General features: G+C 39.2%; 1 protein-coding gene across 1 annotated transcript in view; it reads left to right on the forward strand.

Moving 5' to 3' along the window:
* The first annotated feature begins 797 nt into the window (after positions 1-797).
* Positions 798-26,986, forward strand: part of SLX4IP (SLX4 interacting protein) — a 185,469-nt gene continuing 159,280 nt past the window's right edge. Inside the window, 2 exon segments of the mRNA XM_059897822.1 lie at positions 798-832; positions 19,055-19,110. Coding sequence (XP_059753805.1) covers positions 19,084-19,110 — 27 coding nt within the window. The 5' untranslated portion in view covers positions 798-832; positions 19,055-19,083.

Here is a 26,986-nt window from a genome sequence, read left to right on the forward strand (position 1 = left end):
CCAACCTGTGTTTTCTATAATCTTCCCCTTCAAAGATTAGGGAGACTTTTCCCATCCTTGTGCTAGTAATTTTACGGGGTCAAGAAGCACTCTGTGAATGGACTTGAGGACACGGGGAGGGGGAAGGGTAAACTGGGGTGAAGTGAGAGAGTGGCGTGGACCTATATATACTACCAAATGTAAAATAGCTAGTGGGAAGCAGCCGCATAGCACAGGAGATCAGCTTGGTGCTTTGTGACCACCTAGAGGGGTGGGATAGGGAGGGTGGGAGGGAGACGCAAGAGGGAAGAGATATGGGGATATATGTATGTGTATAGCTGATTCACTTTGTTATAAAGCAGAAACTAACACACCATTGTAAAGCAATTATGCTCCAATAAAGAGGTTTAAAAAAAAAAAAAAAAAAGGAAGCACTCTGTACTACAGGAACACTGCGTTTTATTTTTCTCTCGATCACCCCTGCTGTCTAGCACAGTGGGTAACTGATTCTTCACGGACCAATGATGTTCACTTCGTTCTCGGCCTCTACATAGTCGCCCTTTGCCGCCATTTTTGTTTTGGGCTCTCGTTGAAAGCCGCGAGATCCTGCTCAGAGGCCATTTTTCTTTTGGGCAGATTCCGCGCGCTTCCCGGGCCGCTCGCTTAGTATTTCGCCGCCATCTTCAATCCTGGTTGTGGCTTCAAATTCGCAGTGAAGCAGCTCAGGTCATCTTGTGTTTGGGCGGTGGCAGAGTTCCTCTACGCGCCGGGAGCCCGGGGAAGCGGGAAGTAAGCCGGAAACGGGAATTCCCAGGCGTCTAAAGGTTGGCTTGAGAGCCTGCCGCACAACCAGGTACTACTTCACCAGTTACTCTGGACAGTAACAAAACAAATAAAAGCCCGAACCCAAACCCTCTCACCATCATAGGTAAGAACTTGGAAATGCTGACAACCTGAGATATTCCTTCCCTTGAACTAAACTGTTTGCCCATCTCCTCCCCCACTCTGGTTTTTTCCTTTGATTAGTGAACCTTTTCTGAATCCTTCTCCCTCTGCTTCCACCTCTCTCCATGGTTTTAAACATAAGGGTAATTAAATAAATAAATTTTTTAAAAAAACAAAACAAAACATAAGGGTACGGGAAGCCTGGGCTTGACAATGGAGGTGTTGGTTTGGAAAATTCTTTTTTTTTTGGGGGGGGGGGTGGGACAAAATGGAGTACAGTGAGTGGGCCAGGTATTTGTATCAAACACCTATATGTACAGATAGATTCCCCTTTCCAGACATTTTTTGGGTTGTGACATAAATATAGATTGTGTTTGTATATACTTATTCATTCATTTATTCAGTACATTTGTTGAGTACCTAGTGTGCACTAGGCCATGACGATTCTGCGTAAATTAAAATAAAACCCCTTTATCTCATGGGGCTTACATTCTGTCACCTTGACAGCTACTGGGTCGGGGCAAGTAACAGTATTCTATGGTTCTTAGTCCTGCTACACTATACAAACAAGTAACAAGTATTCGCTTGCTCCTTCCTCTATTCCCCTCCTCCTTTTATTTTCCCCCGGACTAGGAATAAATCGTATTGACAGTTATTTCTTGGATCCTAGACATAACTACATTTGTAGGCCAACTGGCTAATTTTACAGCCAATATTCAAGTTACTTAAGGCCTTGTTGCTCCAAGTGTGGTCTATCTATCAGCCGCATCCGCGTCACCTGGCAGCTTGTTAGAAACACAGTCTGACTCCATCCCCAGGCCCACTGAGTCAGAATCTTCCCTACGAAGTGCACCTTAAGTTCAGAGACCACTGATTCCTGCATGGACTGAAGACAAAGACTGTCTCTTTTCAACTTGTGCTTCTGAAACAATATATGGTCAGTTTACTCCATGCGTTAAATGCAGTGGACATATGGCACGTTTTTTCTGTGCTTCTATCCATCAGCTTGATGTCAAGATGCCAATTTAGCATTCTAAAAAGTTGAGAACGTCAGTCCCGTGCATTGTTATGTAACTTTTGCTGTGATAATATCTCATGTACTTTGTGCATATTTTTAATTTATTTAAAGTTGAACTCAAAATCCTACAGGTATTCAGTAGTTCAATATCAACTTGGAAAACTTTGGGCCATAGTTTACCAAAGCTGTTTTGGCACCTTGCTTTCATCTGTCTTTTTAAAATGAGAACTCTAAATCTAATATGTCTTGGGGTTTCTCAACTTTGGCTGCTCATGAAAATCATGTGGGGCGCTTTAAAAAGAGCCTCCAGGCCAGTATCAGTCAGAGGTTGTGATCCCGTGGATGGAATTCAGGAACTAGTAAGGTATTTGAGAAATAGCAAATGACTTTTACATTTTCCACGTTGCTGTATGTTCGGTTTTTCTCCCTTACAGATTTACTTAAAATAATTAGGAATTTGAAGACAGTGAAGAGAGTTTGACTGGGAATGTGGTAAACCAACTTCCTAGTTGGTTTGACCAACCGATCAACTTGCCATTTATTTTGTGTCCTAAGCAAGTTGTCCAGCTTTTCTGTCTCTCCTTCCTCCATCTATTAATTGGGAAAAGAAGAATGAAGGTCCTGTTGTGTTTTATTTAGTCTTGTGTATGCTACAAAATGTAGTGGATATTTATATTCTGTGAATGTGAGAAAGAAAAGTATTTTGCAAGTGCAATATTCATTGCTTCTGATTTTCCTATACTGTTTCTTATATTGTATATGCCAGTAAGCACAGTGGGTACAGAAACGAACTCTAGAGCCAGACTCTCTGGGTTCAAATCCTAGCTCCTCCAGCTACCAGCTGTGTGACCTTGAGCTGATTACTTAACCCTTCTGTGCCTCAGTTCCCTCATCTCTAAAATAGTGTTGGTATGAGGGTCAGATAAGTTAATGTAAGAAAAGTGCTTAAAATGGTGCCTGGCACATAGTCACAGCTATGTAAATAATAATTAGCTATTGTTATATTTAAGTCTTTGGATTATTAAGGTTTTGTTCATGCATGCAGATCACTTAAGGGGAAAGTATTGTAGTTTCATGACTTTTCAGGACATATACCTGCTTGGAAAAGAGGGTGGTTTAAAGACAATATACCAAGCCAGGAAGATGTGTTTTGTTTTTTTTTTTTAATGGTCTTTTTCCCTTTTTCAAACAGCTTTATTGAGGTATGGTTGTCATACAGTAAATTGCACATGTTTAAAGTGTATAATTTGGTGTGTTTTACGTGTATACAGCCATGAAACCAACATGCCAGTCAAGATAATGAACATACCCATCACCCCCAAAAGTTTCCTCTTGCCCTTTTGTAATCCCTCCGGCCTCTTTCTTCCAGGCAACTACCTATCTGTTTTCTGTCACTCTAGGTAAGTTTGCATTTCCTAGCACTTTATCTAAATGGAATCTTAGAGTATGTGCTATCTTGGGGGGGTCAGGTAGTGTCTGGTTTCTTTCACTCGTCATAATTGAGAGCCATCTTTGTTGTTGCAGGTGTCAGTGGTTCATTCCTTTGTAATTGCTGAGTAGTATTCCATTGCATGGATAGACTAATTTGTTTGCACATTCGCCAATTGAAGGGCATTTGGGTGGTTTTTGTTTTCATGGTGCTCATTTTCACATTGGAAAAAAGAAGTCTAATCATTTGGTGGCCAAGCCTTCCATATACAGAGAAAGCAAGAGGTGCCAGTGGTAAAATGTGTTTGTTTGGGACTTTGTCTTTGCCATTGCGGAGTTTATGAATTCATGTTTTCTGAATGAAACATGTAATAGCTTCTTAAAGATGCAGAACACATGCATTGAGTTTTTAGTGGATTGCATCTCTTTTTTATTGAGATATAATTTATATATAACATTATATTAGTTTCAGATGTACAACATAATCGTTGTATATATGTATATATAGTTGGACAACTTGGGCATCAGGGGTGCTGACCCTTTGTGCTGTTGAAAATCTGCATATAACTTTACAGTGCACCCTCCCCTTCCCATATCTGAGGTTCCACATCCTTGGATTCAACCACCTGTGGATCTATAATACTGTAGTATGTATTTATTGGGGAAAAAATCCAAGTGAAGTGGACTCTCACAGTTCAAACCCATGTTGTTCAAGGGTCATCTGTATATAATACTATATATTATTATTAGTGGTCACCACACATTACATTACATTCCCAGGACTTATTTATTTCATAACTGGAAGTTTATACCTTTTGACTCCATTCACCCATTTCACCACCCCTTACCCCCTAACAACCACCAGTATGTTCTCTGCATTTGAGTTTGGTGTTTTGTTTTGTTTTGTTTTAGATTTCACATATAAGTGATATCATATGGTGTTTGTCTTTCTCTGTCTTACTTATTACACTTAGCAGAATGCCCATTCATGTTGTCGCAAATGGCAGGGTTTCCTTCTTTTTTCATTACTGAATAATATTCCATTTTGTGTGTGTGTGTGTGTGTGTGTGTGTGTGTGTGTGTGTGTACACACCACATTTTCTTTACCCATTCATCTATCATGGACACTTAGGATGTTTCCTTGTCTTGGTTATTGTAATTAATGCTGCAGTGAACATGGAGGTGCAGATACCTTTTCAAGTTAGTGTTTTCCTTTTCTTCAGATAAATACTCAGAAGTGGAATTGCCAGATCATATGATAGTTGTACTTTTAATTTTTTGAGGAGCCTCCATACTGTTTTCCACAATGGCTGCACCAGTTTACATTCCCATCTACAGTGCACAAGGACTCCCTCTTCTCCACATCCTCACCAACACTTACTTGTTGTCTTTTTGATGATAGCCATTCTGACAAGTGTGAGATGACATCTCACTCTGGTTTTGATTTTCGTTTCTCTGATGATTAGTGATTAGTCCATTTCATACATAAGGAAACCTGAGATTTAGAGGTGCTGAGTACGCTGTCTGAAGTCACATGAAAAGGTAGGCTTTGAATGCATGTCTGTTTTACTAGAACCTGAGACCATGACTGCCTCATGGGTCAGTGCCTATGTCTGTTTCTGACAAAGTATTAAATAAAAATTAGATGTTGTTTATTAGCGAAGCATCCCACACAGGGCCAGGTGGGGATTTTCTGTGGGCCCAGCAGGAATGGGAGGCCCAGATCTTGGGTCAACTGACCAGGTTAAGGGTATAGAGTGACTAAAAGGTAGGACTGTTCTGTGGACTTAATCTTGGTGAGAGATTTCAATATTTGACCTACATTTAAAGAAAAGGAAAAGAAAAAAAAAAAACACCTAATTTTTTTGGTCTCTTGTATTGCCCTCCTTTTATTGTTGGCATTTCCCTGTTTGCTTTTTTTGTTTTTGTTTTTGAGCCCATTTTGGCATTCAAAGTTACCATATGAATAATAGGAAAAGCTGATTCTTTTTTTTTACACTGCAGTTAACCTTTTCAAATTTTATCTAAGTTGTTGCCAGCAAGATCTTTGCTCATTTGTCATTTTTCCTTGGTATTTTGTTAAAGTTTGTGATTCCTTCCTTGATACTGTCCTTTTGCATGTGTGTGATAAAATTAGATTGGGGGAGTAGGGGCAGCAGGTTATGAAATGATTTCTCATTCTTGAATTACAGTTTTTCCTTCAGACGTTCTAGGGCCTTTGTTGTTTCTGCTCCCATAGGTAATGAAAGTTTTTTAAGACGATAGAAGGAAGTATAATTTTCTTGATAAAAATTGAAATCTGAAGATTAGAAGCCTAAAGTTAATTTCTGATCTTTTTAATCTGGAGTAGTTGCTTTGGCTTGTGACACAGACCAGCAATGCTAGAAGAAAGACAAATGTGAATTTCAGAGTGCCTTGGATTTTCCCACAGAATAATCTAGAAGGTCACTGACTTTCTTTATTAGAGTTTATCTCTGCTTTGTATTTAAATGACAGGACAATCACGTGATATTGTTTAATCTACTTCCATTCCCTCCCAAAATTAATTTTCTTAAGGATTTTAGGATCTTTTCCTCTCCAGTAAAGACACACATGCACACTTATTTTTGGTGGCGTCAGATGCTATCAAAGTCTCCTCTTTGTGAAAGATTGCCTGTTTTCAGGTCAGAGAAAGTGGGCTCAAGAATGCAGGATATAGGATGAGATGTTATTTGTAAGACTTATATAGTTCAACTTCTCAGTATGCTTATGTAAATTATATGCTTTTAGATATTTGGAAACTTGATCTTTTTGGAGATTGTCCTGAACATCTTAAAAACAGGGTATAAAATAAAAATTCCACTGAATGTAGACTCAAATTGGCAGCTCTGATAGGAAGGCTTTTTAACATTTATGCTTTAAACCCCAGGCACTGAGCTTGCTGTTCCCTCCTGAAAGTAACTCTAAGAGCCTAGGAGAGTAATTTTTTAAGGTGCGTGTTTGCTTTCTAAATGTGTGTGTGCACATCTATCTTTTAATGATCAGAGAACAAGTCCAGAAAAACCTGAAGATGTTTCCAGGGTAAAACTTAATTAATACAGAGGCTAATAATATCTTTTCCACTCAAACGAATGTTAGGATGTCAGTATTTTAAAGACAAAAACAAAAAGCACTGAAAACCTCACATTTATGGCCTTCAACCATTTGCCTGTTGCCCATTATATTCAATGTAAAATGCTTCCATCTTCTGTTTACGTTTATATGCATATCAGGTCTCTCAACTTTGGCTGCATGGTATGTGTAACTTAAGTGTTATTTATGTTTTGAAATAGGACCAGAGTGCTTTGACCTCCTTTTTAGAGGGCTTACTGTGGAATTTGGGATTTGGAGACAGTAAAGATGCATCAGATTAATAGGTATAAATCTAAAAAAATAATAACACAGTCCGTAGCCACTGATTTAAGTAACATCAACAGACTCAAGTTAGCAGACTTGATGGATACCTGTGCCGTGCTCCAGGTATCAGAGAGAATGAGGATGGATCCTGTCCTCAGGAAGCTTATGGTCAGACTGAGGAGAGAGAGAGGCTGAGGACCAGACTTAGGTGTGAGAGGAGAGGGGGTGTAAGAACACTGCATGTTCAAGGGCACGTGCCAGCATTGGCCGTGTGGAGGCCTTGAAGCTGTGAAGGTGCCTGAGCTGAGAGGTGGAGGTGTGGGCAGGTGTGGTGCTATGGGAGACCTCGGTGAAGAGCTTTGAAGAGGGGACACCTGCTCACATACCTCTAGTGATGGGTCAGGGGATGGAGAGCTGCAAGAATGGAGACAGGAGGTACTTGAAGAGACTCTGGTTGCGCGGGACCTTCAGGATAACCAGCTCTTTGGGATCTGGGACTTCCTGGCATCAGCAAGTCATGGTTTTTTTCTTCCTGTGGGAGGCAGACAGGACCATCTGTGACTGTCATCTGTGCTGTCCCAGACGACAGGCACTGAGAGAAGAGAGCAGTGTGTGCTGTCCCCAGATTCCCTGGCAAGTGGTCTTTCTGTATTTAGACTTCAGCTTTCTCAGGTTTTATAAAAGGATAGTGAAGGACATGGCCCTCACCTCCCCAGCGTGGTTGTCAAGGCAGAAATAATACAAGGGATCAGGAGACTCCCACCTCCACCCCCGCTGCCTTGCCAGACCTGTGGAGACTTGGCTGGGAGACAGGGGAGCCTAGCTCTGGGCATCTCCTTTGCCCGTTTTTCTATTGGATTGTTTTATTTTGACTACTCATCCTTTGCTTGTTATACGTCTTGCAAATATCTTCTAGTTTGTGACTCTACCACATACCCCACCCCCATTTCTTTACGATGTGTTTTTTTAAAAAAAATAAATTGATTGATTGATTGATTTATGGCTGTGTTGGGTCTTCGTTGCTGCACGTGGGCTTTCCCTAGTTGTGGTGAGCAGGGGCTATTCTTTGTTGTGGTGCGTGGACTTCTCATTGTGGTGGCTTCTCTTGTTGCAGAGCATGTCCTCTGCATCCTCATCAACATTTGGTGTTATCCCTATTTTTTTTTTAGCCATTCTGGTAAGTATGTAGTGATGTGTCATTGAGGTTTATTTTGTATTTCCCTGTTGGCTAATGATATTGAATATCTTTTTTTAATTGAAATATAGTTGGTGTACAATGTTATGTTAGTTTCAGGTGTACTACATAATTGTTCGACATTTGCATACAGTATGAAATGATTTGAATATCTTTTCACATGCTTATTTATTATCTGTTTCTCCTCTTTGGTGAGGTACCTGTTCATGTTTTTTGCCCACTTTTTGACTGGATTGTTTTATATTTTACCATTGAGTTTTGAGAGTTCTTTATATGTTCTAGTTTATAAGTCATTTACTGGATGTGTGGATCGCAAATATTTTATTCCAGTCTGTAGAGAAGTTTTAATATGAATATGGTCAAATCTACCATTCTTTTTCTTTATGGATTGTACTTTTTGTGTCTAGTTTAAGAACTCCTTCCTTTCTCTGAGTTCATGAAAACATTTTCTAAAAGATTCTAATTTTATTTCAAGTGCAAATTTTATTTATTTTATTTTTTAAATTAATTTTTACTGGAGTATGGTTGCTTTATACATTTGAGTTTTTAGCTCATCTGTAATTGATTTTTATGGTATTAATTGTTCTTTAAACATTTGGTAGAATACATCTGGGCCTGTGTGACGTATCAGTCCAGTTTTATTTTTTTCCAAATGGATAAACAGTTGTTGGACCACAGTTTATTGAATGAATAGTCTCTTTATTTCCCACTGATCTGCAGTGCTTCTCCCATCATTCATTTGCATGAACCTGTGGGTTTTTTTCTGGTCTGTGAAGTCTGTTCCTTCAGCCTGTTTGTTTACCCCTTTGCCAGCACATTATTTGATTTACTATAGCATGGTGGTAGTTTTGCTAGAACTGGTAATGCAAACTCCCTCCTTTGTTTTCCTGTCTTTTTTTTTCTCTCTCTCTCTCTCATGTATCTTAGTTCTTTTTGCTCTTCCTCAGATTCACTGTTCAAGATTGTGGCTGGGATTGCATTAAGTTCGAAGATCAATGTGGCAGGGTCTGGCACATGCCCTACTAAGTTCATTCCTAGGTATTTTATATTTGTGGAATGCTAGTTTAAATGATATTTTCAGAAATCTACGTTTTCTGCTTGTTTCAAAGAAATTGCTTTTAAGATTCATCAGTAAGCACGTTTGCTACATTTTTTTGTAGATGCTCTTTTCACATTAAGAAATTTCTATTCTTAAATTTCTGATGTTTTTCTTTATTTTTTTTCTATTTTCATTACCATGATCATGTGCTTTTACTCTACTTCAGTTTTTAAGTATGGTAATTTTTCTAGTATTAAACCAACCTTGCACTCCTCGGAGAAACCTCACTTGGTTCTGGAGTATTTTTTATATGTTGCTTGCTTCAGATTGCTTCTGTTTGTTTAGGATTCTCACTTCTCTGTTCAGGTATAGAATTGGCTGTGATTTCCCTTCCTTAATCTGCCCTTGTCTGGTTTCGCTCTCAGGGCTTCATAAAATGAGTTGTGTGATGGGAGGGGGCTCCCTCACTCTCTTCTCTGGAATCATTTGTACATTGGCATTATCTGTTCCTGGAACAGCTGTTGGATTTTGGATCACAGAGGTTTAGAAATGGAAGAGACCGTAGCGGTCCGCCTGTCCAACGGCATTGTTCTACTGAGGCAGAAAGAATTAACTGCTGAGGCTCAAGTCCAGAAGGCATGGTCCACTGTAGAAAACCTAATCCTGAAGTAAAGGTAACAGCCGTTTTATTACCTAAGACAGAGGGCTCGAAGCCTTCACATCAAAGTCCATACAAGTCCATGGAGAGACTTGGAAAATGTCCCACCACCCTGACAAACTGGTCCCCAAGGTTTCTGGGGTCACTGGATTAAGTTGAAGAGCCCAGAGGGGAAAGGGAGCCTTGGGAGGCATGCCCTCTGACAGCTCATGGAAAGCCGTGGCAAACAGGCAGAGGCCTCCTTGGCTCCACCGTGAGCAGCTCTGTGTAGGCACGGCTCAGCCGGGCATTAACATATATATCGCCCATTGTGACGACAGGTGATAATTTTCATCTGGAATATTCACTATGTGGTATTTTTTATGAAAGTCAGGAAAGATTCAGTATATTTTTTGGAAAATTTCCCTAAAGACAGCCAAAATAAAATAGTCTCAGTTCCTGTTATCTGGAATATTTCTTCATCCAACAGACTTTCTTGAGCACCTTCTATTGTTAAGCAGTGTCCTGAGGGCCGGTCACCTTTGATAACTTGCTCCTTCCTGGATGGGTAAGCTTGCTTTTACTATATTTGGAAATTAGCAAATTGGTTTGGTTCATTTCAGATTTCAGTTCGTCATGTAGTTCATTTCCAGCACCTGTGCCCAATGCTGTAATGAAGCCAAGGAAGTGTGCCTTCTTTATCTAATATGACTTTAGCAAGTATGCAGGCTCAAGGTCTATGCAACTGCTGTCCAGATGTGTTATGGGCTTTATCTCGGTAGGCTTTATTTTTTGTTTATGAAGAAGTGTGGCGTGTCACATAGCATAATGGCGAATTAAATGAATTCCAACCATTTACCTTAGCTGTGGAGCCCCTCCCTCCCTCTTTTCCTTCCTCCCCCCGCCCAGCCTTTCCGTCTCTGTCTTTTCTTCTCTTTCTTTCTTTGATTAGCAGGAGAGGCCCACCACTCATGTAGCTTTATTCGAAGTCGTGCTCTATGTTAGGAACTTGTGACTTGGCCAGGGGCTCTGGGAGGGAGGGTACACCTACCTTGACAGCCCAGTTAGCGTTTGACCTTAGCAGTTCTACAGGGGACAGATGGTGCTGGTTTGCCCTCAGAGAGCTGACCCGACTCTTCTCCTGCCCTTGGCCTTCAGCTGTGAGACCCTGGCCTGGTCCCCCAAGTTCTCGTTAGGGGAATAGATGTCAGGCCTGGGAATAGATGGTCTGTAGGGTGTCTTTTAGTCATAAAACTGTTACTTTTTTGAGACTGCAAACACTGTAGGAACAAGTGAAAAAATTTTACATTGAGAGGCAGAATGCCACATGCTATTAAAAATGGGTTAAAAGTATGCAAAATGTATTTTACAGTTCCTTTTTTTCATGCAGCCTGTTTTACACTAGAGACCATTTTATTTCATCTAAATATATGCTATTTAGTTCTAGATTCTTACAGATCATATTTTTGAGACTGGGCTTTGATGATACTTTTTGAAGAATCCAGTCCTTAAAAACAAAATGCAGGGACTTCCCTGCAGTGGTTAAGAATCCGCCTGCCAATGCAAGGGATACGGGTTTGTGCCCCGGTCCAGGAAGATCCCACATGCCACGGAGCAACTAAGCCCGTGCGCCACAACTACTGAGCCCATGCTCTAGAGCCCGCAAGCCACAACTACTGAGCCCCTGTGCCACAACTACTGAAGCCCGCGTGCCTAGAGCCCGTGCTCTGCAACAAGAGAAGCCACTGCAATGAGAAGCCCGTGCACCGCAATGAAGAGTAGCCCCCGCTCGCCGCAACTAGAGAAAGCCTGCGCGCAGCAATGAAGACCCAATGCAGCCAAAAATAAAATAAATAAATTTATAAAAACAAAATAAAACGAGATGCAGCTGCTCTTGCTTTACTGATTAAAGAAAAAAAATGAACATTTTAGAAGAGTCAACTGGAACCTTATTGTGAGTTGAAAATATAACCTTCACTGTAATATGGCTCATTATCTAACAGCAGATACGGTCTTAAAGGCTCACCACAGCCTTCCGTATGGTCCGCCTGTCCTTCGGGAAAGGAAGGACATATGAGAAGACCAGTGTATAATTAAAGATAATTAGATCACACAAGCTTCAGCTTTGGTTGGGTACTTGCTGGAAAACTCTCTCCCCTGTTTTTCTATCTACCTGAACCACTTAGTACCCTCTAAGTATCCCCAGAGAGGGACTCCCTAAATTCTTAGCAGAGTTATTCAAGCCTGATTTAATATATTTAAGGGGACCGACTGTTTATCAGGCTCAAATAATATAATTTTTAAGATCTAGCTAAAGTTTTTGAAACAACCTTTATGAATGTTGTTTTCAAGTACACGTTCTTGACTTTCTAGAAACTTGTTTATTCCATTTACACCTCTGTCTAAATGGGCTTGCTAAGATGAACATCATTAAAAAATGTTCTAAATCATGTGCATTACATTGTTCAGAGAATAGAGATGAATAAATTAAAATTAAATTAAAATGACTTAGGGTTTGGATAAAGATATTTTTGTCTATTAGAAAAATAGGATCAAAGGTTATCAAATTTCTTAAAAAAATCGTCCTTGACTAAGTAATAATAACTGTTAACACTCATCCAGGGCCTACTTTTTATAAATGATGATACTGAGGGTTTTCACATGCTTAGTCTTTTCAATAATTTTGAGTTAGGTATTACTGTCCCTGTTTTATAAATAAGAAATCTGGGGTTCAGAAATAAGTGCTTTTCTTTTTTTTCTTTTCCATTATGGTTTATTACAGGATATTTAATATAGTTCTCTGTGCTATACAGTAGGATCTTGTTGTTTCTCCATTCTATGTATACCAGTTTGCATCTGCTAATCCCAAACTCCCAACCCATCCCTCCTCCACTCTGTCTCCTGCTTGGCAACCACAGGTCTGTTCTTTATGTCTGTGAGTCTGTTTCTGTTTTGTAGATAAGTTAATTTGTGTCATATTTCAGATTCCATGTGTAAGTGATATATATATATATACCACATCTTCTTTATTCATTCATCTGTCAATGGACATTTAGGTTGCTTCCGTGTCTTGGCTATAGTAAATAGTGCTGCTGTGAACATAGAGGTGCATGTATCTTTTTGCATTATAGTCCAGATATATACCCAGAAGTGGGATTGCTGGATCATATGGTAGGTCTATTTTTAAATTTTTGCGGAACCTCCATACTGTTTTCCATAGTGGCTGCACTGATTTACATTCCCACCAGTAGTGTAGGAGGGTTCCCTTCTTTCCACACCCTCTCCAGCATTTGTTATTTGTAGACTTTTTAATGATGGCGATTCTGACTGGTGTGAGTTGGTACCTCATTGTAGTTTTGATTTGCATTTCTCTAATAATTAATGATGTTGAGCATCTTTTCCGGTGCCTATTGGCCATATGTATGTCTTTGGAGAAATGTCTATTTAGGTCTTCTGCCCATTTTTTGTTTGGGTTGTTTGTTTTTTTGATATTGAGCTGCATGAGCTGTTTGTATAATAAGTGCTTTTCTTATAATAAAACCAAAATCCCTTAAACTGCACTGTCCATTACGGTTGCCACTAACTGCAAGTGACTGTTGAGCACTTGACACGTGGCCAGTCCAAATTGAGGTGCTAGAAACATAAAATACATACCTGACTTGAAAACTTCGGTAAAACACCAAGAGTGTAAACATTTCTATATTGATTGCATGCTGAAATGATAATATGATTGATTTATTGGGTTAAATAAGACATATTAGTAAAATTAATTTCACCTGTTTCTGTTTACCTTTTTATTAGATGCAGCTACTAGAAATTTTAAAATTACATCTGTGCTTTGCATTGTATTTCTGTTGGACCGTGCTGCTCTAAAAGTATCCGTATGCGTGATCTAAACGGCAGATAGTTCCATGCACGAGGCTTGTGAGTTACGGCATCCTTCCCACCCTATTCCTTCCTCCACAGCAGCTCTCTCCAGCTTGCTCTTCAGGTTGGAGCAGAGTTTAGCACTTAAGAATTGGGTCCTTATCAATGGAGAAGAGACTTGTGGTTGCCAAGGGGAGGGGGGAGGGGGGGAAGGGATGGATGGAGGGGGAATTTGGGGTTAGCATATGCAAACTATTACATATAGAATGGATAAATAAGAAGGTCCTACTGTATAGCACAGGGAGCTATGTTCAATACCCTGTGATAAACCATAATGGAAAAGGATATGAAAAAGAATATATATATAAGTATAACTGAATCACTTTGCTGTCCTGCAGAAATTAACACAACATTGTAAATCAACTACAATAAAAAAAAAAAAGAATTGGGTCCTTATCACTAAATTTCTTGCTATATCTCTGCTTTTTTATTACTGTTGTGGTTGTGTAGGTTGTTGTTGTTATTATTGGTTTTAGGCTTTGCTTCTAAAACATTCAATTAGCATTAAAGGGAGCTCCCTTTAACCCCTGTGTCCCTACTACATATACACACACACATTTACCATCCTCTTAATATTGTTGAAAACACGATATTGTTTAGGTCAAGATTTAGTGTTTGTTATCATGACTATAAACGCTGAGCTGTCTATGAAATACTCTAGTTTTAATTTTCTGCATAATTTTTGTTTATCCTGGAATCAGTAATTGCCTTGTATTATTCAGTTGCTTAGCTTTCCGTGCAGCTGTCCTAATTCAATCTCATATTCTGCACTGGTTGTCTAAAATTCATCTGCATGCGTGCAGACGCTTCCTGAAGAGGCCTCTCCTGGAGCCTCACAACCGGCTCTGTCCTGGACTGATGGTTCTCTGCTTGTGTAGCCCATGAGTCTCATGCAGGGATCTGCTTTCACCAGACCCTGGGGTTTCCTCTGCCTTTTGCCTATCTCAGCCTTCCTTTTTCCTGTATCTTCCCCTTTTTTGGGTCAGTTTCCTCCTTTTGGTGAAGCACATCTTTAGTAGCTTCCTGAGAGAGAATGCACAGGACATACCTTTTTTAAGACCTTGCATGCCTAAAAATGCTTTTACCCCCGCCTCGTGTTTTTTTTTTTTTTTTTTTTTTTAATAAATTTATTCATTTATTTATTTATTTTGGCTGTGTTGGGTCTTCGTTTCTGTGTGAGGGCTTTCTCTAGTTGCGGCGAGCGGGGGCCACTCTTCATCTCGGTACGCGGGCCTCTCACTGTCGCGGCCTCTCTTGTTGCGGAGCACAGGCTCCAGACGCGCAGGCTCAGCAGTTGTGGCTCACGGGCCCAGTCGCTCCGCGGCATGTGGGATCTTCCCAGACCAGGGCTCGAACCCGTGTCCCCTGCATTGGCAGGCGGATTCTCAACCACTGCACCACCAGGGAAGCCCCCGCCTCGTGTTTAAATGCAATTGGGGTTTGAAAACAATTTTCTTCAGGTTTTTGAGGCTATTTTTCCATTGCCTTTTAGATTCCAGAGTTGTTTTGGGTAGTTTGGAGCCAGATATTCTCTTACCACCACCCCCTTCCCCAAACTCACCCTCCCACAGATTTTTCAAGATTCTTTTTGTCATCAGTGCCTGAAATTTTACTGTGATATACACCCTTATATGGGCCTGCTTCTATTCTGATTTTTACCTGTTGGTTCTCCTATACTGGTCCTTTAATTTTTAATTTATTCTCTCTTATTTTTCATCCTCTTTATTTTTGCTGAAGTTTCTGGATGACTTAATATGATCCTCTGGACCTTCTATTAAGTTTTTTTATTTCAGCGATCATAGCTTTAATTTGTTGTTTTCTACAAGTTCCTTTCTTTAAAAAAATTATTTATTGCTTTATAGATGTATCTCCTATCCCACTGATATTTGTGATAGTTTCTTTAAAAATATTTCTTTCTCCTTGCATAGTCTAGGTTTCAGCCAAGTAGTTTTTTTCTGTTTGTTTTGTTTCCTTTCATGATAGAGTCTTTCCTTACATGCTAGGTGATTCCTGGTTGCTTAAGTGTATTTGAGAGTGGGACACTAAAGAGATGGGAGTTAGTTCTCCACACAGGTGTGGGGCTTGTGGGTGTGGCCTTCACTTTAGAGCCATCTGTCTTGGCTGTTTGCTTGGGGAACCCCTGATGTCAGTACTTTTAGATCCAGTTCCCTGAATGAGGAGGTTTCAGTCTCCTATTTGGAGACTAAGGCAGGATAGAGGGGTGTGTTGGTCAAGCTTCTCCAGAGAAACAGAAACGATAGAAGATACAAACACACACACATGTATATGTATATATATATATGTGTATTTATGAAAAGAGTTGGCTCATGAGATTTTGGAGGCCTTGAAGTCCCATGATACACTGTTTGCAAGCTGGAGACCCAGAAAAACCAGTGATGTGATTCAGTCCAAGTCCAGGAGTGCCAGTGTCCAAGGACAGGAAAGAAGATGGATGTCCCAAATCAGAGAGATCTTGGATTCACTCTTCCTCTACCTTTTTGTTCTGTTTGGGCCCTCAGTGGATTGAATCATGCTCACCCACATTGGGGAGGACCATCTGCTTTACTCAGTTCACGAATTCAAATGCTAATCTCTTCCAGAAGCATCCTCACAAACACACCTGAAACAATGTTTACTAGTTATCTGGGCATCCCTTAGCCCAGACAAGTCGACACATAAAATTAACCATCACAAGGGGCATGTGGGCTGCCCCTTAATTTCTCTTTTTTCAGTAGGATAACCCCCACTTTATGCTGTGCCTGGTGTTTTCCAGACCAGAGATCCTCTGTTTTACCCTCTCCAGAACATAGTTCTCTAGGCTCTGCAAGGTGGGGGAGGGCAGTTGCCTGGCGGAGCTCAGTAAAAGGGAGTATAAGAACTTGATTCCTTTTTATTGCCAAATAGTATTCCATTGTATGTATATATCACATTTTGTTACGTATATAGTGATACAAGCTTACCTCAGGAAACAAGAAAAATCTCAAATATCACATTTTGTTTACCCATTCATCATTTGATGGACATTTGGGTTGTCTCCACTTTTTTGGTTATTATGTATAATGCTGCTATGAAGATTCCTGTATAAATATTTGTGTGAACATATGTTTTCATTTTCCTTGGGTACATACCTAGGAGTGGAAGTGCTGAATCATATGGCAACTCTATGTTTACCTTTGTGAAGAGCTGCCAAGCTGTTTTCCAAAGTGGCTGCAACATTTTATATTCTCACCAACCATGTATGAGAGTTCTCATCTATCCATATCTATGTCAACACTTGTTATTGTTTGTCTCTTGTATTTTGCTATCCTAGTGGGTGTAAAGTGGTATATCACTGTGGTTTTGATTTGTATTTCCTTGATGACTAGTAATTTTGAGCATCTCTTCATGTGCTTATTAGCCATTTGTATGTCTTCTTTGGAGAAATGTCTATTCAAATCCTTTGTTCATTTTTAAATTGGGTTATTCATCTTTTTATTGCTGTTTTAAAGTGTTCTTTATGTTTTCTGGACATGAGTCCCTTATTTGATGTATGATTTGCAGATATTTTCTCCCATTCTGTGGGTTGTCTTTTCAAGTTCTTGATAGTGTCCTTTAAAGCACTGAAGTTTTAAATTTTGATGAAATCTGATTTACCAATTTTTTCTTTTGTGACTTGTGCCTTTGGTATTGTGTCTAAGAAATTATTGCCTTATGCAAGGTCACAAAAATTTACGCCTATGGTTTCTTCTAAGAGTTTATAGTTTTAGCTCTTACATTTAGATCTTTGATCCATTTTGAGTTAATTTTTGTATATAATGTGATGTAGTGTTCCAACTTGATTCTTTTGAGTGTGGATATCCAGTTGTAACAGCACCATTTGTAGAAAGGACTGTTTCCCAATTAAATTGTCACAGCACATTGGTTAAAAAATCAATCAAACATAAATGTAAGGGTCTGTTTTGGGACTCTTAGTTTTATTCCATTGATCTATGTGTCTGTCTTTTATTCCAGTACCACAATCTCTTGATTACTCTAGCTTTGTAGTAAGTGTTCAAATGGGGAAGTATGAATTCTTCAATTTTGTTCTTTTTTTTCAAGATTATTTTGGCTACTATAGATGTATTTTCATATGCATTTTAGGATAAGATTGTCAATTTCTATAGTCAGCTGGGGTTTTGATAGAGATTGTGTTATAGATCAATTTGGGGAGTATGGCTATCCTAACAAAATTAAGTGTTAATTTAATCCATGAATATGGGATAACTGTCCATTTACTTAAGTTTTAAATTTCTTTCAATAATAATTTATGGTTTTTGGTGTATAAATCTTGTGGGGTTTTTAAAAAAATTTTTTCCTAAGTATTCTTTCTGATGTTCTTGTAAACAGAATTGTTTTCTTAAATTCATTTCAGGATTACTCATTGCCAGAATATAGAAATATAGTTGACTTTTTAATATATTTACATCTTACAACCTTACTTCATATACTTCATAATTCTATTAGTTTTTTTTTTTTAATTCTTTAGGATTTTCTACATATAAGAACATGTCATTTTTGATAGGGACAGTTTTATCGCTTCCTTCCCAATCTGGATGCCTTTTATTTCTTTTTCTTGCCTAATTGCCCTGGCTAGCACCTCTGATACAGTGCTCTGAGGAAGTGACAGAGCAGCTATCTCTGTTTTTTCCTCTTTGAGGAGGAGGCATTCAGTCGTTCATCATTTAATATGGTTTTAGCTGTGGGTTTTTCTCAGTGGATTTTCTTTTCTTTTTTTTTGGCTGCACTGTGTGGCTTGTGGGATCTTAGTTCCCCGATCAGGGATTGAACCCAGGCCGTTGGCAGTGAAAGCGCCAAGTCCTTACCACTGGACCGCCAGGGAATTCCCTAGCTGTGGGTTCTTCATAGATGCTCTTTATCAGGTTGACGATGCTTCCTTCTATTCCTAGTGTGTTGGATTTTTCTTTTTAATTAAAAAAGTGTTGGGTTTCGTTAATTTTTTTCTAAATTTGAGATAATCATGTGTTCTTTCTTTTATTCTATTAATATAGTGCATTATACTGATTTTCAAATGTTAAACCAATCTTATATTCCTGAGATAAATCTAATATCATGGTGTATAATTCTTTTTATATGTTGCTAGCTTTGGTTTGTAGTATTTTGTTGAATACTAGTGTGTAGTTTTCCTTTCTTGTGATGTTTCTGTTTGGTATTGGTATCAGGATGTAACTGGCCTCTTAGAATGATTTGAGTTTTTCTTATGCTTCTTTTAAAGAGTCTGTGAAGGATTGGTATTAATTGTTCTTTAAACATTTGGTAGAATACATCTGGGCCTGTGCTTTTCTTTGTGGGCAGTTTTTAAACTGTTAATTCAATATAATATTTTTTGTTAAGACCAGTTATAAGTGAACATTCATCTTGTAAGAATACCTATTGATATTTGATTATTCAGCCAACCTTTCTCTTATATAATGTACAAATCGAAAGAAATTTTGATATACCTACTTTTTAACTTTCTTTTTTCTTCTGTTAAAGGTCTGTAATTACTCTGGAATCAGTAAGCCATGGCGTCAAAGAAATTTGCTGTTAAGGTAAGTAATGCTTAATAGCTTTCTTTAAAATGATTAATCACTTTCTAATATAACTGAGTCCTGTGTTAATTGAAAACAGTAGCCCTGAACTTTCCTTCTACTCTTCAAATTTGGGACACTGCTGAAAACTTGAAGTAGGTGATTGAAAATTTGCATGTTAAGAATGAGATGGGGGAGAAAATGAATAGTTCATGTGGTCATGGGAGTTTCTTGCTTAAAGTCTTTTGTAAGATGCCTTTGGGGCATAACTTGGTCCTTAATGTTAAAAAGTATTATTCACATTATACATCCATGACGTGATTTTTGATTATGACAAAGCACGTAAAAGTAAAGAAGCAGGCAGCAAATGCTGCACCTGGGTGAATGCCAGGAGTGAATTCTCCTGCCTGGCTGCCCTCTTTTGCTTTCCTCTTGTAAGCATCTCTTCTCTATCACTTGATGGCTGGGTCCGAGACCTTCTCAGTTGTGGAGGAATGGGAGGGTCACCTGTGAGGGGTGGTGGGGAAGGAAAGGGGAAGAATTGGTAGTGAGTACGGTCCACCCTCCAGGTTCTGCATCCGAGGGTCCTGCATCCAACTAGCTGCAGATCCAGTCTTGAAAGGAACCATTGTGTGAAGGATGCTTCACATATGCCTGTTCTTTAAGGCATTTTCCCTGTGCTAATGTTTTATTAAGCAGAAATTCAGAACACTGAAACAGAGAAATCATAGTGGTTAACCAGATCAGATACTGTTTAGTGTTGTAGTCGTATCTTATCTTTACCAAGTCAGTGCTTTAGATTTACAACATAATTATAAATTTCATTACTTACAATTATTTCTAGTATCTGTTTATTCTATATGTAGTATTCCTTTCTGTGAGAGATTATAAGTGGTGAACTTTCACAATCTGTCTGTCTAAAAATGTGTTTTGGTTTTCCTCTAGAAAGTAAAGTTTGTTTTAGAATTTTAGGTTGCACATCAGTTCCTCTCCGCACTTTAAAGGTATTTTCCCATGGTCTTTTGAAATCTTATTGCAACTGAGAAATGTTTTAATTATCCGTTGATGCTTAAAAATCACCTTAAAACGTAGTGACTGAAAACAGAAGCCATTTTATTCTCTCTCAGGATTCTGTAGGTCACCTGGTACCAGTTGGGCGGTTTCTCCTCTTGATGTTGGCTGGGGCTGCAGTCATCTGGGGACTCAGTTCAGCTGGCACATCAAAGCTGGCTGCCCATGTGGCTGGCAGTTGATCCTGGCTGTGCTTGGAATCTCACCTGGGGCTGTTAATTGTTGCCCTCAGTTCTCATTCAGGTGGCTACTCTGTGTGGCTTGGGCTCCTCTCCTAGCTTGGTGGCTGAGTTTTGAGGGATGGTGTCCCAGAGCAAAAGTTGTGGGAAGAAAAAAGTGTAATTTGTCCGTCCCTTGAAGGCCTGAGCTCAGAAGTCCCACGTGCGTTTCCTCTGCATTCTCTTGGTCAGAGCACTCAGAGGGTCAGCTCCAGGGAAGCTGCAACTCTCCACGGGAGAAGCAGCTTGTGCTCACAGGGAGGGGGAGAATCTGGGGGTGCGTCTGTGGAGACCAGTCAGCAAAGAAGTCTACTGTCAGCCCATCGTGATTTCTTTCTTTGTTATCTTGCTTATCAACATATCTTGGTTCTCTTTGGTTGCTCCTAAGATTTTATTTTTGTCTTTGATATTCTATAGTTTCACTGTGAAATCTTGAGATACAGACTTTTTATTTATCTGGCTTGGGATGCAATGTACATCTTCATTTGGAAGAGTCAAGTCTTTCATCAATTTTGGAAAATTTCGACCTTTTTCTCTTCAAGTACTGCTCCTCTCTGTTCTCTCTGATCTCTTCTTCTGGAACTCTTATACGAAGTTTGTTGAATAGTCCCATGTAACTGTTTCTTATGTGCTAGAGGGTGATGTTAATTCATCCAAGACTGAGCGCCTGCAGGCTGTCTGCTCAGAAAAGGACTGGACCTCTTGCAAAGCTTCACCCAAACTGGCTATGGTCCATTCGGATAGACAATCCTCGTCAACCGCAAAGCTTAGACCCCAGGCCCCTAATTATGCCAGAGCTGCTGGGTCAATTGATTTCCAAGACATACATACTGATGTGGTAAATTCTGCTACGAGATTGCCTGATCTCACAGCTGCACCAGCAAGTCTTGGAACCTAACTCCCAGATCATGCCAGGTGGGGGAGTGACCCCAACCATGGGTGTCAAGCCAGCAGGTTAGAGATAGTCAGAGTTCTGACACATTATATGGAAGAATCTACACATCATGTTGTATTGGTGTCCCTGCCTCTGTCTGATCACACAGGCAAGGAACAAGTGCTTTCCTAATCATGCAGTTTAAAAGGCCCACAGCCCAAGCACTGGGATCCCATTCTGAAGGTCTGACATCTCGCCCAGCCAGATTGCTGTGCACTACCCTAAGGTGTCATGGGCAACAGGGGACATGCACACCTGCTCTTGCTGCTGTCACCACGTGCCCACTCTGATGAACTCTGCTTGGCCATTTTCCCTTTCCTTTTTCTCTTCTCTTTATGTCTGTATGTTGCATTCAGAGTGCTTTTTATCAGATCTCTTCCAGTTTACTAAAAGCTTATCATCAGTATTTATTCTCCTTTTTAATCTGTATTTATTCTACTCTTTGTTTATTTTTAGTGACTGTATTTTTCATTTGAGAATTTGTGTTTGTTTTTTTTTTTAATTCAAATTCTACCAGTTCTTTTTTTATATATATACTTGTCCTTTTTTTCAATATGCTTCCATATCCTTCTTTTATCTCCTTCATAATCTTAAAGTAGTTTATTTTATAGCCTCTTTTAGATTGTTCTGTTATTTCCACTGTTATTTACTAATTGTGAAATACACGGGTGGAAAGGCCTATGAGCTCAGCCCTGCAGAACAGTGGAGCGGTTTCAAGTTTACTTCTGCTGGAGCCATTGGCATTTTGGTGGTTTTGGACCAGGTTTATATTCATTTCAGGACTTGGGATTCCACCACCTTGTGGGTAGTCTGACTTTGCAACCCACAACTGAGTATGGCACAAGCTTAGTGTTTTTAGTATTTTCCGGTATTTTCCTTGCTGTTCTCCCTCCCCTGCCCATCCCCGCCCCACCCCGCCCCTGCCAAAGCCCTGGGTGGACGGCAGGCTTCCATGCTGCTTCCCTTGGTCAGCGAGCAGAGATTTTTTTTTCATTTTCATGAAACCCACAGTTTCTCAAGAGGATGAAGGAAAAGCTCTCTTGAATAGCTCCTGTTCCAAGAAATTGTGGACAAACTTACCCATACGAACCCAAAGAGTATTATATGAGGATATCTACAAATTGAGTACTTACTTCTGTGTCAAGCTTTGTCTTATGTGCTAAGCTGATACAAACAACTGAAAGTTGAAGTTCTTCACAACTCCGGACTTAACTGGAATGAGTTTATTCCCAACTCCTCTCTCTCTCCTACCCTTTTTAGGCATTAGGATGCCAGCTCTCAGCTATCCTGGCTTCCAAATACTCTGACAACTAGGCTTGAACCTTCCAAAGGGGTGATTATTTTTTTTCCAGCTTGATTGAAATATCATTGACATATAACATTGTGTAAGTTTAAGGTGTACAATGTGTTGGTTTGATAAATGTATAAATTGCAAAACGTTTACCACAGTAATTTTAGGTAACACGTCCTTCACTTCACATAATTACCATTTTGTTGTCATGGTGAGAACATTAGAGCTTTACTCTCAAGTATACAGTACAGTGTTGTTACTCTAGTCACCATGCTGTACATTACATCCCTGGAACTTATTCATCTTATAACTAAAAGTTTGTACCCTTCAACCAACATCACCCCATTTACCCCACCCCTCAGCCCCTGGCAACCACCATTCTACTCTGTTTCTATGAATTCGATGTTTTAAGATTCCACATATAAGTGAAATCATACAGTATTTCTTTGTCTTTCTCTGTCTGAGTTACTACACTTAGCATAATGTCCTCAAGGTCTACCTGTGTTGCTGCAAATGGCAGAATTTCCTTTTTTATGGCTGAATAATATTCCATTGCATGTGTATACCATATTTTCTTTATTCATTCATCTGTCAGTGGACACTTAGGTTGTTTCCATGTCTTGGCTATTGTGACTAATGCTGCAGTGAACATGGAGTGCAGATATCTCTTCAAGATAGTGATTTCATATCCTTCAGATATATACCCAGAAGTGGGATTGCTGGATCATATGGCAGTTATATTTTTAAATTTTTGATTAACCTCCGTACTGTTTTCTATAGTGGCTGCACCAATTTACATTCCCACCAACCATGCACCGGGGTTCCCTTTTCTCTACAGTCTCACCAGCATTTATCTCTTGTCTTTTTCATAATAGCTATTCTAACAGGTGTGAGGTGATACCTCATTGTGGTTTTGATTTGCCTTTCCAAAGGAATGATATTGATTAGTGCTGATAGGGATTTGTTATTTTTATTAGTCTTTTCAGAGAACCAAATTCGGCTTTCATTTTATTTTCCTGTAGCATACTTGTTTTCTATTTTATTGATTTCTTTATTATTTCCTTACTTCTACATTCTTTGAGCAAATTTGTCCTTCTTTTTTCAGCTTCTTAAGGGGGCAGCTTAAATCATTGACTTTGGAACCTTTCTTCTTTTCTAGTATATGCACTTAAAGCTATGAATTTCTCTCTAAGTACCTACTTTACTTGTATCCTCTTGTTTTGGTAGAGATGCTGTTAAAGTAGGAATTTTGCTTCCATTAGAATCAAAATATTTTCTGATTTTCATTGTGTTTCATTTTTGATTATGGCTTATTCAGATGTATATTGTATAGTTTCTAAGTATTTGGAAATTTTCTAATAATCATTTTGTTATTAGCATAATCATTTTGTTTAGCGTAATTCCTCTATCTATTGATATTTTGGTTAATGTTCTATAAACACTTGAAAAAAGTGTTGCTTGTCAGGTGCATTGAACTGTATATCCAACTCAGGTCAGGTTTGTTGATTCTATTATAAAAAATCTGCTTTGTGTTTACTCATATTTTGTCCACTTGTTTGATCAGTTGAGAGAGGTGTGTTAAAATCTCCAACTATGGTTTTAGATATGTATATTTGTCCTTTTATTGATCTTGGCTTTGTATGTCTTAAGGCTATATTAACACGTATATACAAATTTATGATTGCTCTTTCTGTTGAATAGAATCTTTAATTATTATGAAATATCTCTTTTTATTTCTAGTCATACTTAACCTAAAGTCTACTTGTCTGATATAAGTAGGGCCTGCATCTGGCATCCCCCAACCAGATATCTAAGTCCCCCACTGGATTCCTAAAGCCCAGCAGTCAGTAAGTTCCACCCATGTACAGAAACTTTCCAGTCAGAGATTTATTGTCTGTTCTCAATTATGAATGGACAAAAGATACCACCAGAGATTTAAGGAAAACTTGAGAAACAGAAAACCAGAGAACTGAAAAAGAGAGAAAAAAGTAAATGAGCAAAACTGGAGGATCAGAGAGATTCTAGTAAGCAAGAAAAGACTTTTAAAAACATTATAATTAGTATCCTCAAAGCAAAAAAGGAGGCTATTATAACCATGTGACAAGTTCAGGATTTTATGAATAAGGGAAATTCCTGAAAATAGGTAAGAGCTCTTGTAAATTAAAAATATAATAGAAATAAAAATTTAGTAAAGTATGGGAAGATGGATAAGGAATACTGCTCAGAAAGTAGAGCAAAAAGATAATAGTTAAAAAAATGGGAAGATAACACAAGAAAATTAGAGGTGTGCAGTATTGATATGAAAAATTGATTTTGAAGAAAAATTGATATGAAATTGATATGAAAAAGTTCTAGAAAGGAAAATAAAGAAAATGGTGGAGAGGAAAATTATGAAAGAAGTAATACGATAAAATTACTAGAAATGATGGCACAAAGTTGCTATTTGAAAGTTTCTGTGAGTGTGCACCTAAAAAAGGCAAGGAAAACAAGTTGTACTAAGGTGCATCATCCTAAAATTTCATAACACTGGGAATTCAGAGAAGATCCTGAAAGAAAATCAGATCACATATAGAGGATCAGATTCAGAACAGCCTTCTCAGCAGCTGTAGTTGTGGACAGTGGAACAATTCCTTAGATATTCTGAGGATAATAATTTCTGATCTTGGGTGGCCTCGGCCTGCAGCAGCTTGAAGCAGGGCTTTGGTTCCCTGGCCAGAGACTGAGGTCGGGTTGTGGCAGTGAGAGCACAGAAACCTAGCCGCTAGACCAGTGGTCAGTGACAAGGCCCTGGCCCTTTGGCTTTGCAGAAAAGAATTCCCACAAAGACGGAAAGTAGTGAAACAAATAAAGTGTTTATTAGGAGAAAAAAAAAAAAGGAGTAGAGGATGTGTGGATAGACACATGGGCGGACTCAGAGAGAGTCGCGCCCTCGTGGTAGTTTGAATCACTTTTATGGGGCATTTCTTCCGGGTTTCCTTTGGTCTATCACTTTGCTTTGCCTGGTTCTGAGTCCGTATTTGGAACATCTCAGGATCCTCCCATGTGTGCGCGTGCATCTCTCAGCCAAGATGGATTCCACCGAAGAGGCCTATGGGTAGTGGGCCTCTTACTGTGGGGTGGCTCCCCCCTCCCTTTTTGACCTCCAAGGAGCTTTCTAGTCCAGAAAGTTTCCTTGACTTGGAGAATGAGAAATATGTGGTCTCTTATCTTCTATCTGGCCAGGGCCCAGCCTCCTCTCTCAATTGTCCTGCTATTCTCATCTTGGAGTATCGGTTCACAGGGAACAAATCTCCAATTGCTTACCCGGGCGGTGGGGGTGGGGGCGGGGGGTTGTGGCCCATCTACCTCCTGCCTCAGTTTCCAGCCCTGAATGCTTTTCACAGCTCAACTTTCAATCACATGTTAAGGTGGAATAGAGGCATTTTCAGACTTGGAAAGGCTAAAAAAAAATTTCTTCTAATGTACCCTGTTTTAGGAAGGACATGATTTTTCCCAGATGGGGCGGTGAACAGAGAAAGGGTGAGATTGGGATCCAGAAAATAGGGAATCCAGCAGGTGAGGGCCTAAGCAAATCCCATGGTGATCAATTGTGTATAATGCTTAGAGAGTAACCAGTCCAATTGGAACAGGACAGATGGTTCTATGAAAGATGTCTCCAACAAAAAAGGAAATGAATAAAATACCACATGTACTTAAATGTATTGAGAGGAGTTTCTGTAGGTCAGAGTGTGGGAATGATTTAGTGGTAGGAATATGGGAAACTATTCCTTAATTCTAAGCAAACAAAAGATTATGCAGGATAGAAAAGTAAGCATAGTATAACTACGTGGCTCAGCTTTGAACACTTCATATGTTGTGATCTTCAAGTTTTGGAAGTCTGGGGAAGGAGACATGTGAGTGGGTGGGTTGCAAGCATTATTTTTTCATTTTCCATGGGTAGTGTTTAAATCTGAAATAATAAGAGATTACAGTATAAACAAAATATTTAGAACTGTTTAGTAAATACCAGATGACATAGATGAAGTTCTCAGTGTGGTGTCTCCTAGTGAGTGAAAGTTGGGGTGAGGGTGGAGCCAGGATGGGGCAGAAGAGGACTGTTTTTGATAGGTCATTTTGATCTGTATATATGGATTACTATGATAAAAAATCACATGAATAAAAGTTAAAAGGAATTAACTTATGCAAATTTTCTTATAGATGTATTTACTTTTGACCATCTGGGTTGAAAAATACTTGGATAGAGCATGGTTTCCAAACTAACAGAAAAGCAGATGAATACCAAACAATTTGCCACTTGAACCTCAGTTGTTTATTCTGAGACTTTCCTTGGTATGGTATTAATTATCCATGCAAACAGGTTATTCTTATTCAAATGAAGAAAGG

Source organism: Balaenoptera ricei, chromosome 15 (assembly GCF_028023285.1).
Source record: "Balaenoptera ricei isolate mBalRic1 chromosome 15, mBalRic1.hap2, whole genome shotgun sequence".
Classification (NCBI taxonomy): Eukaryota; Metazoa; Chordata; class Mammalia; order Artiodactyla; family Balaenopteridae; genus Balaenoptera; species Balaenoptera ricei.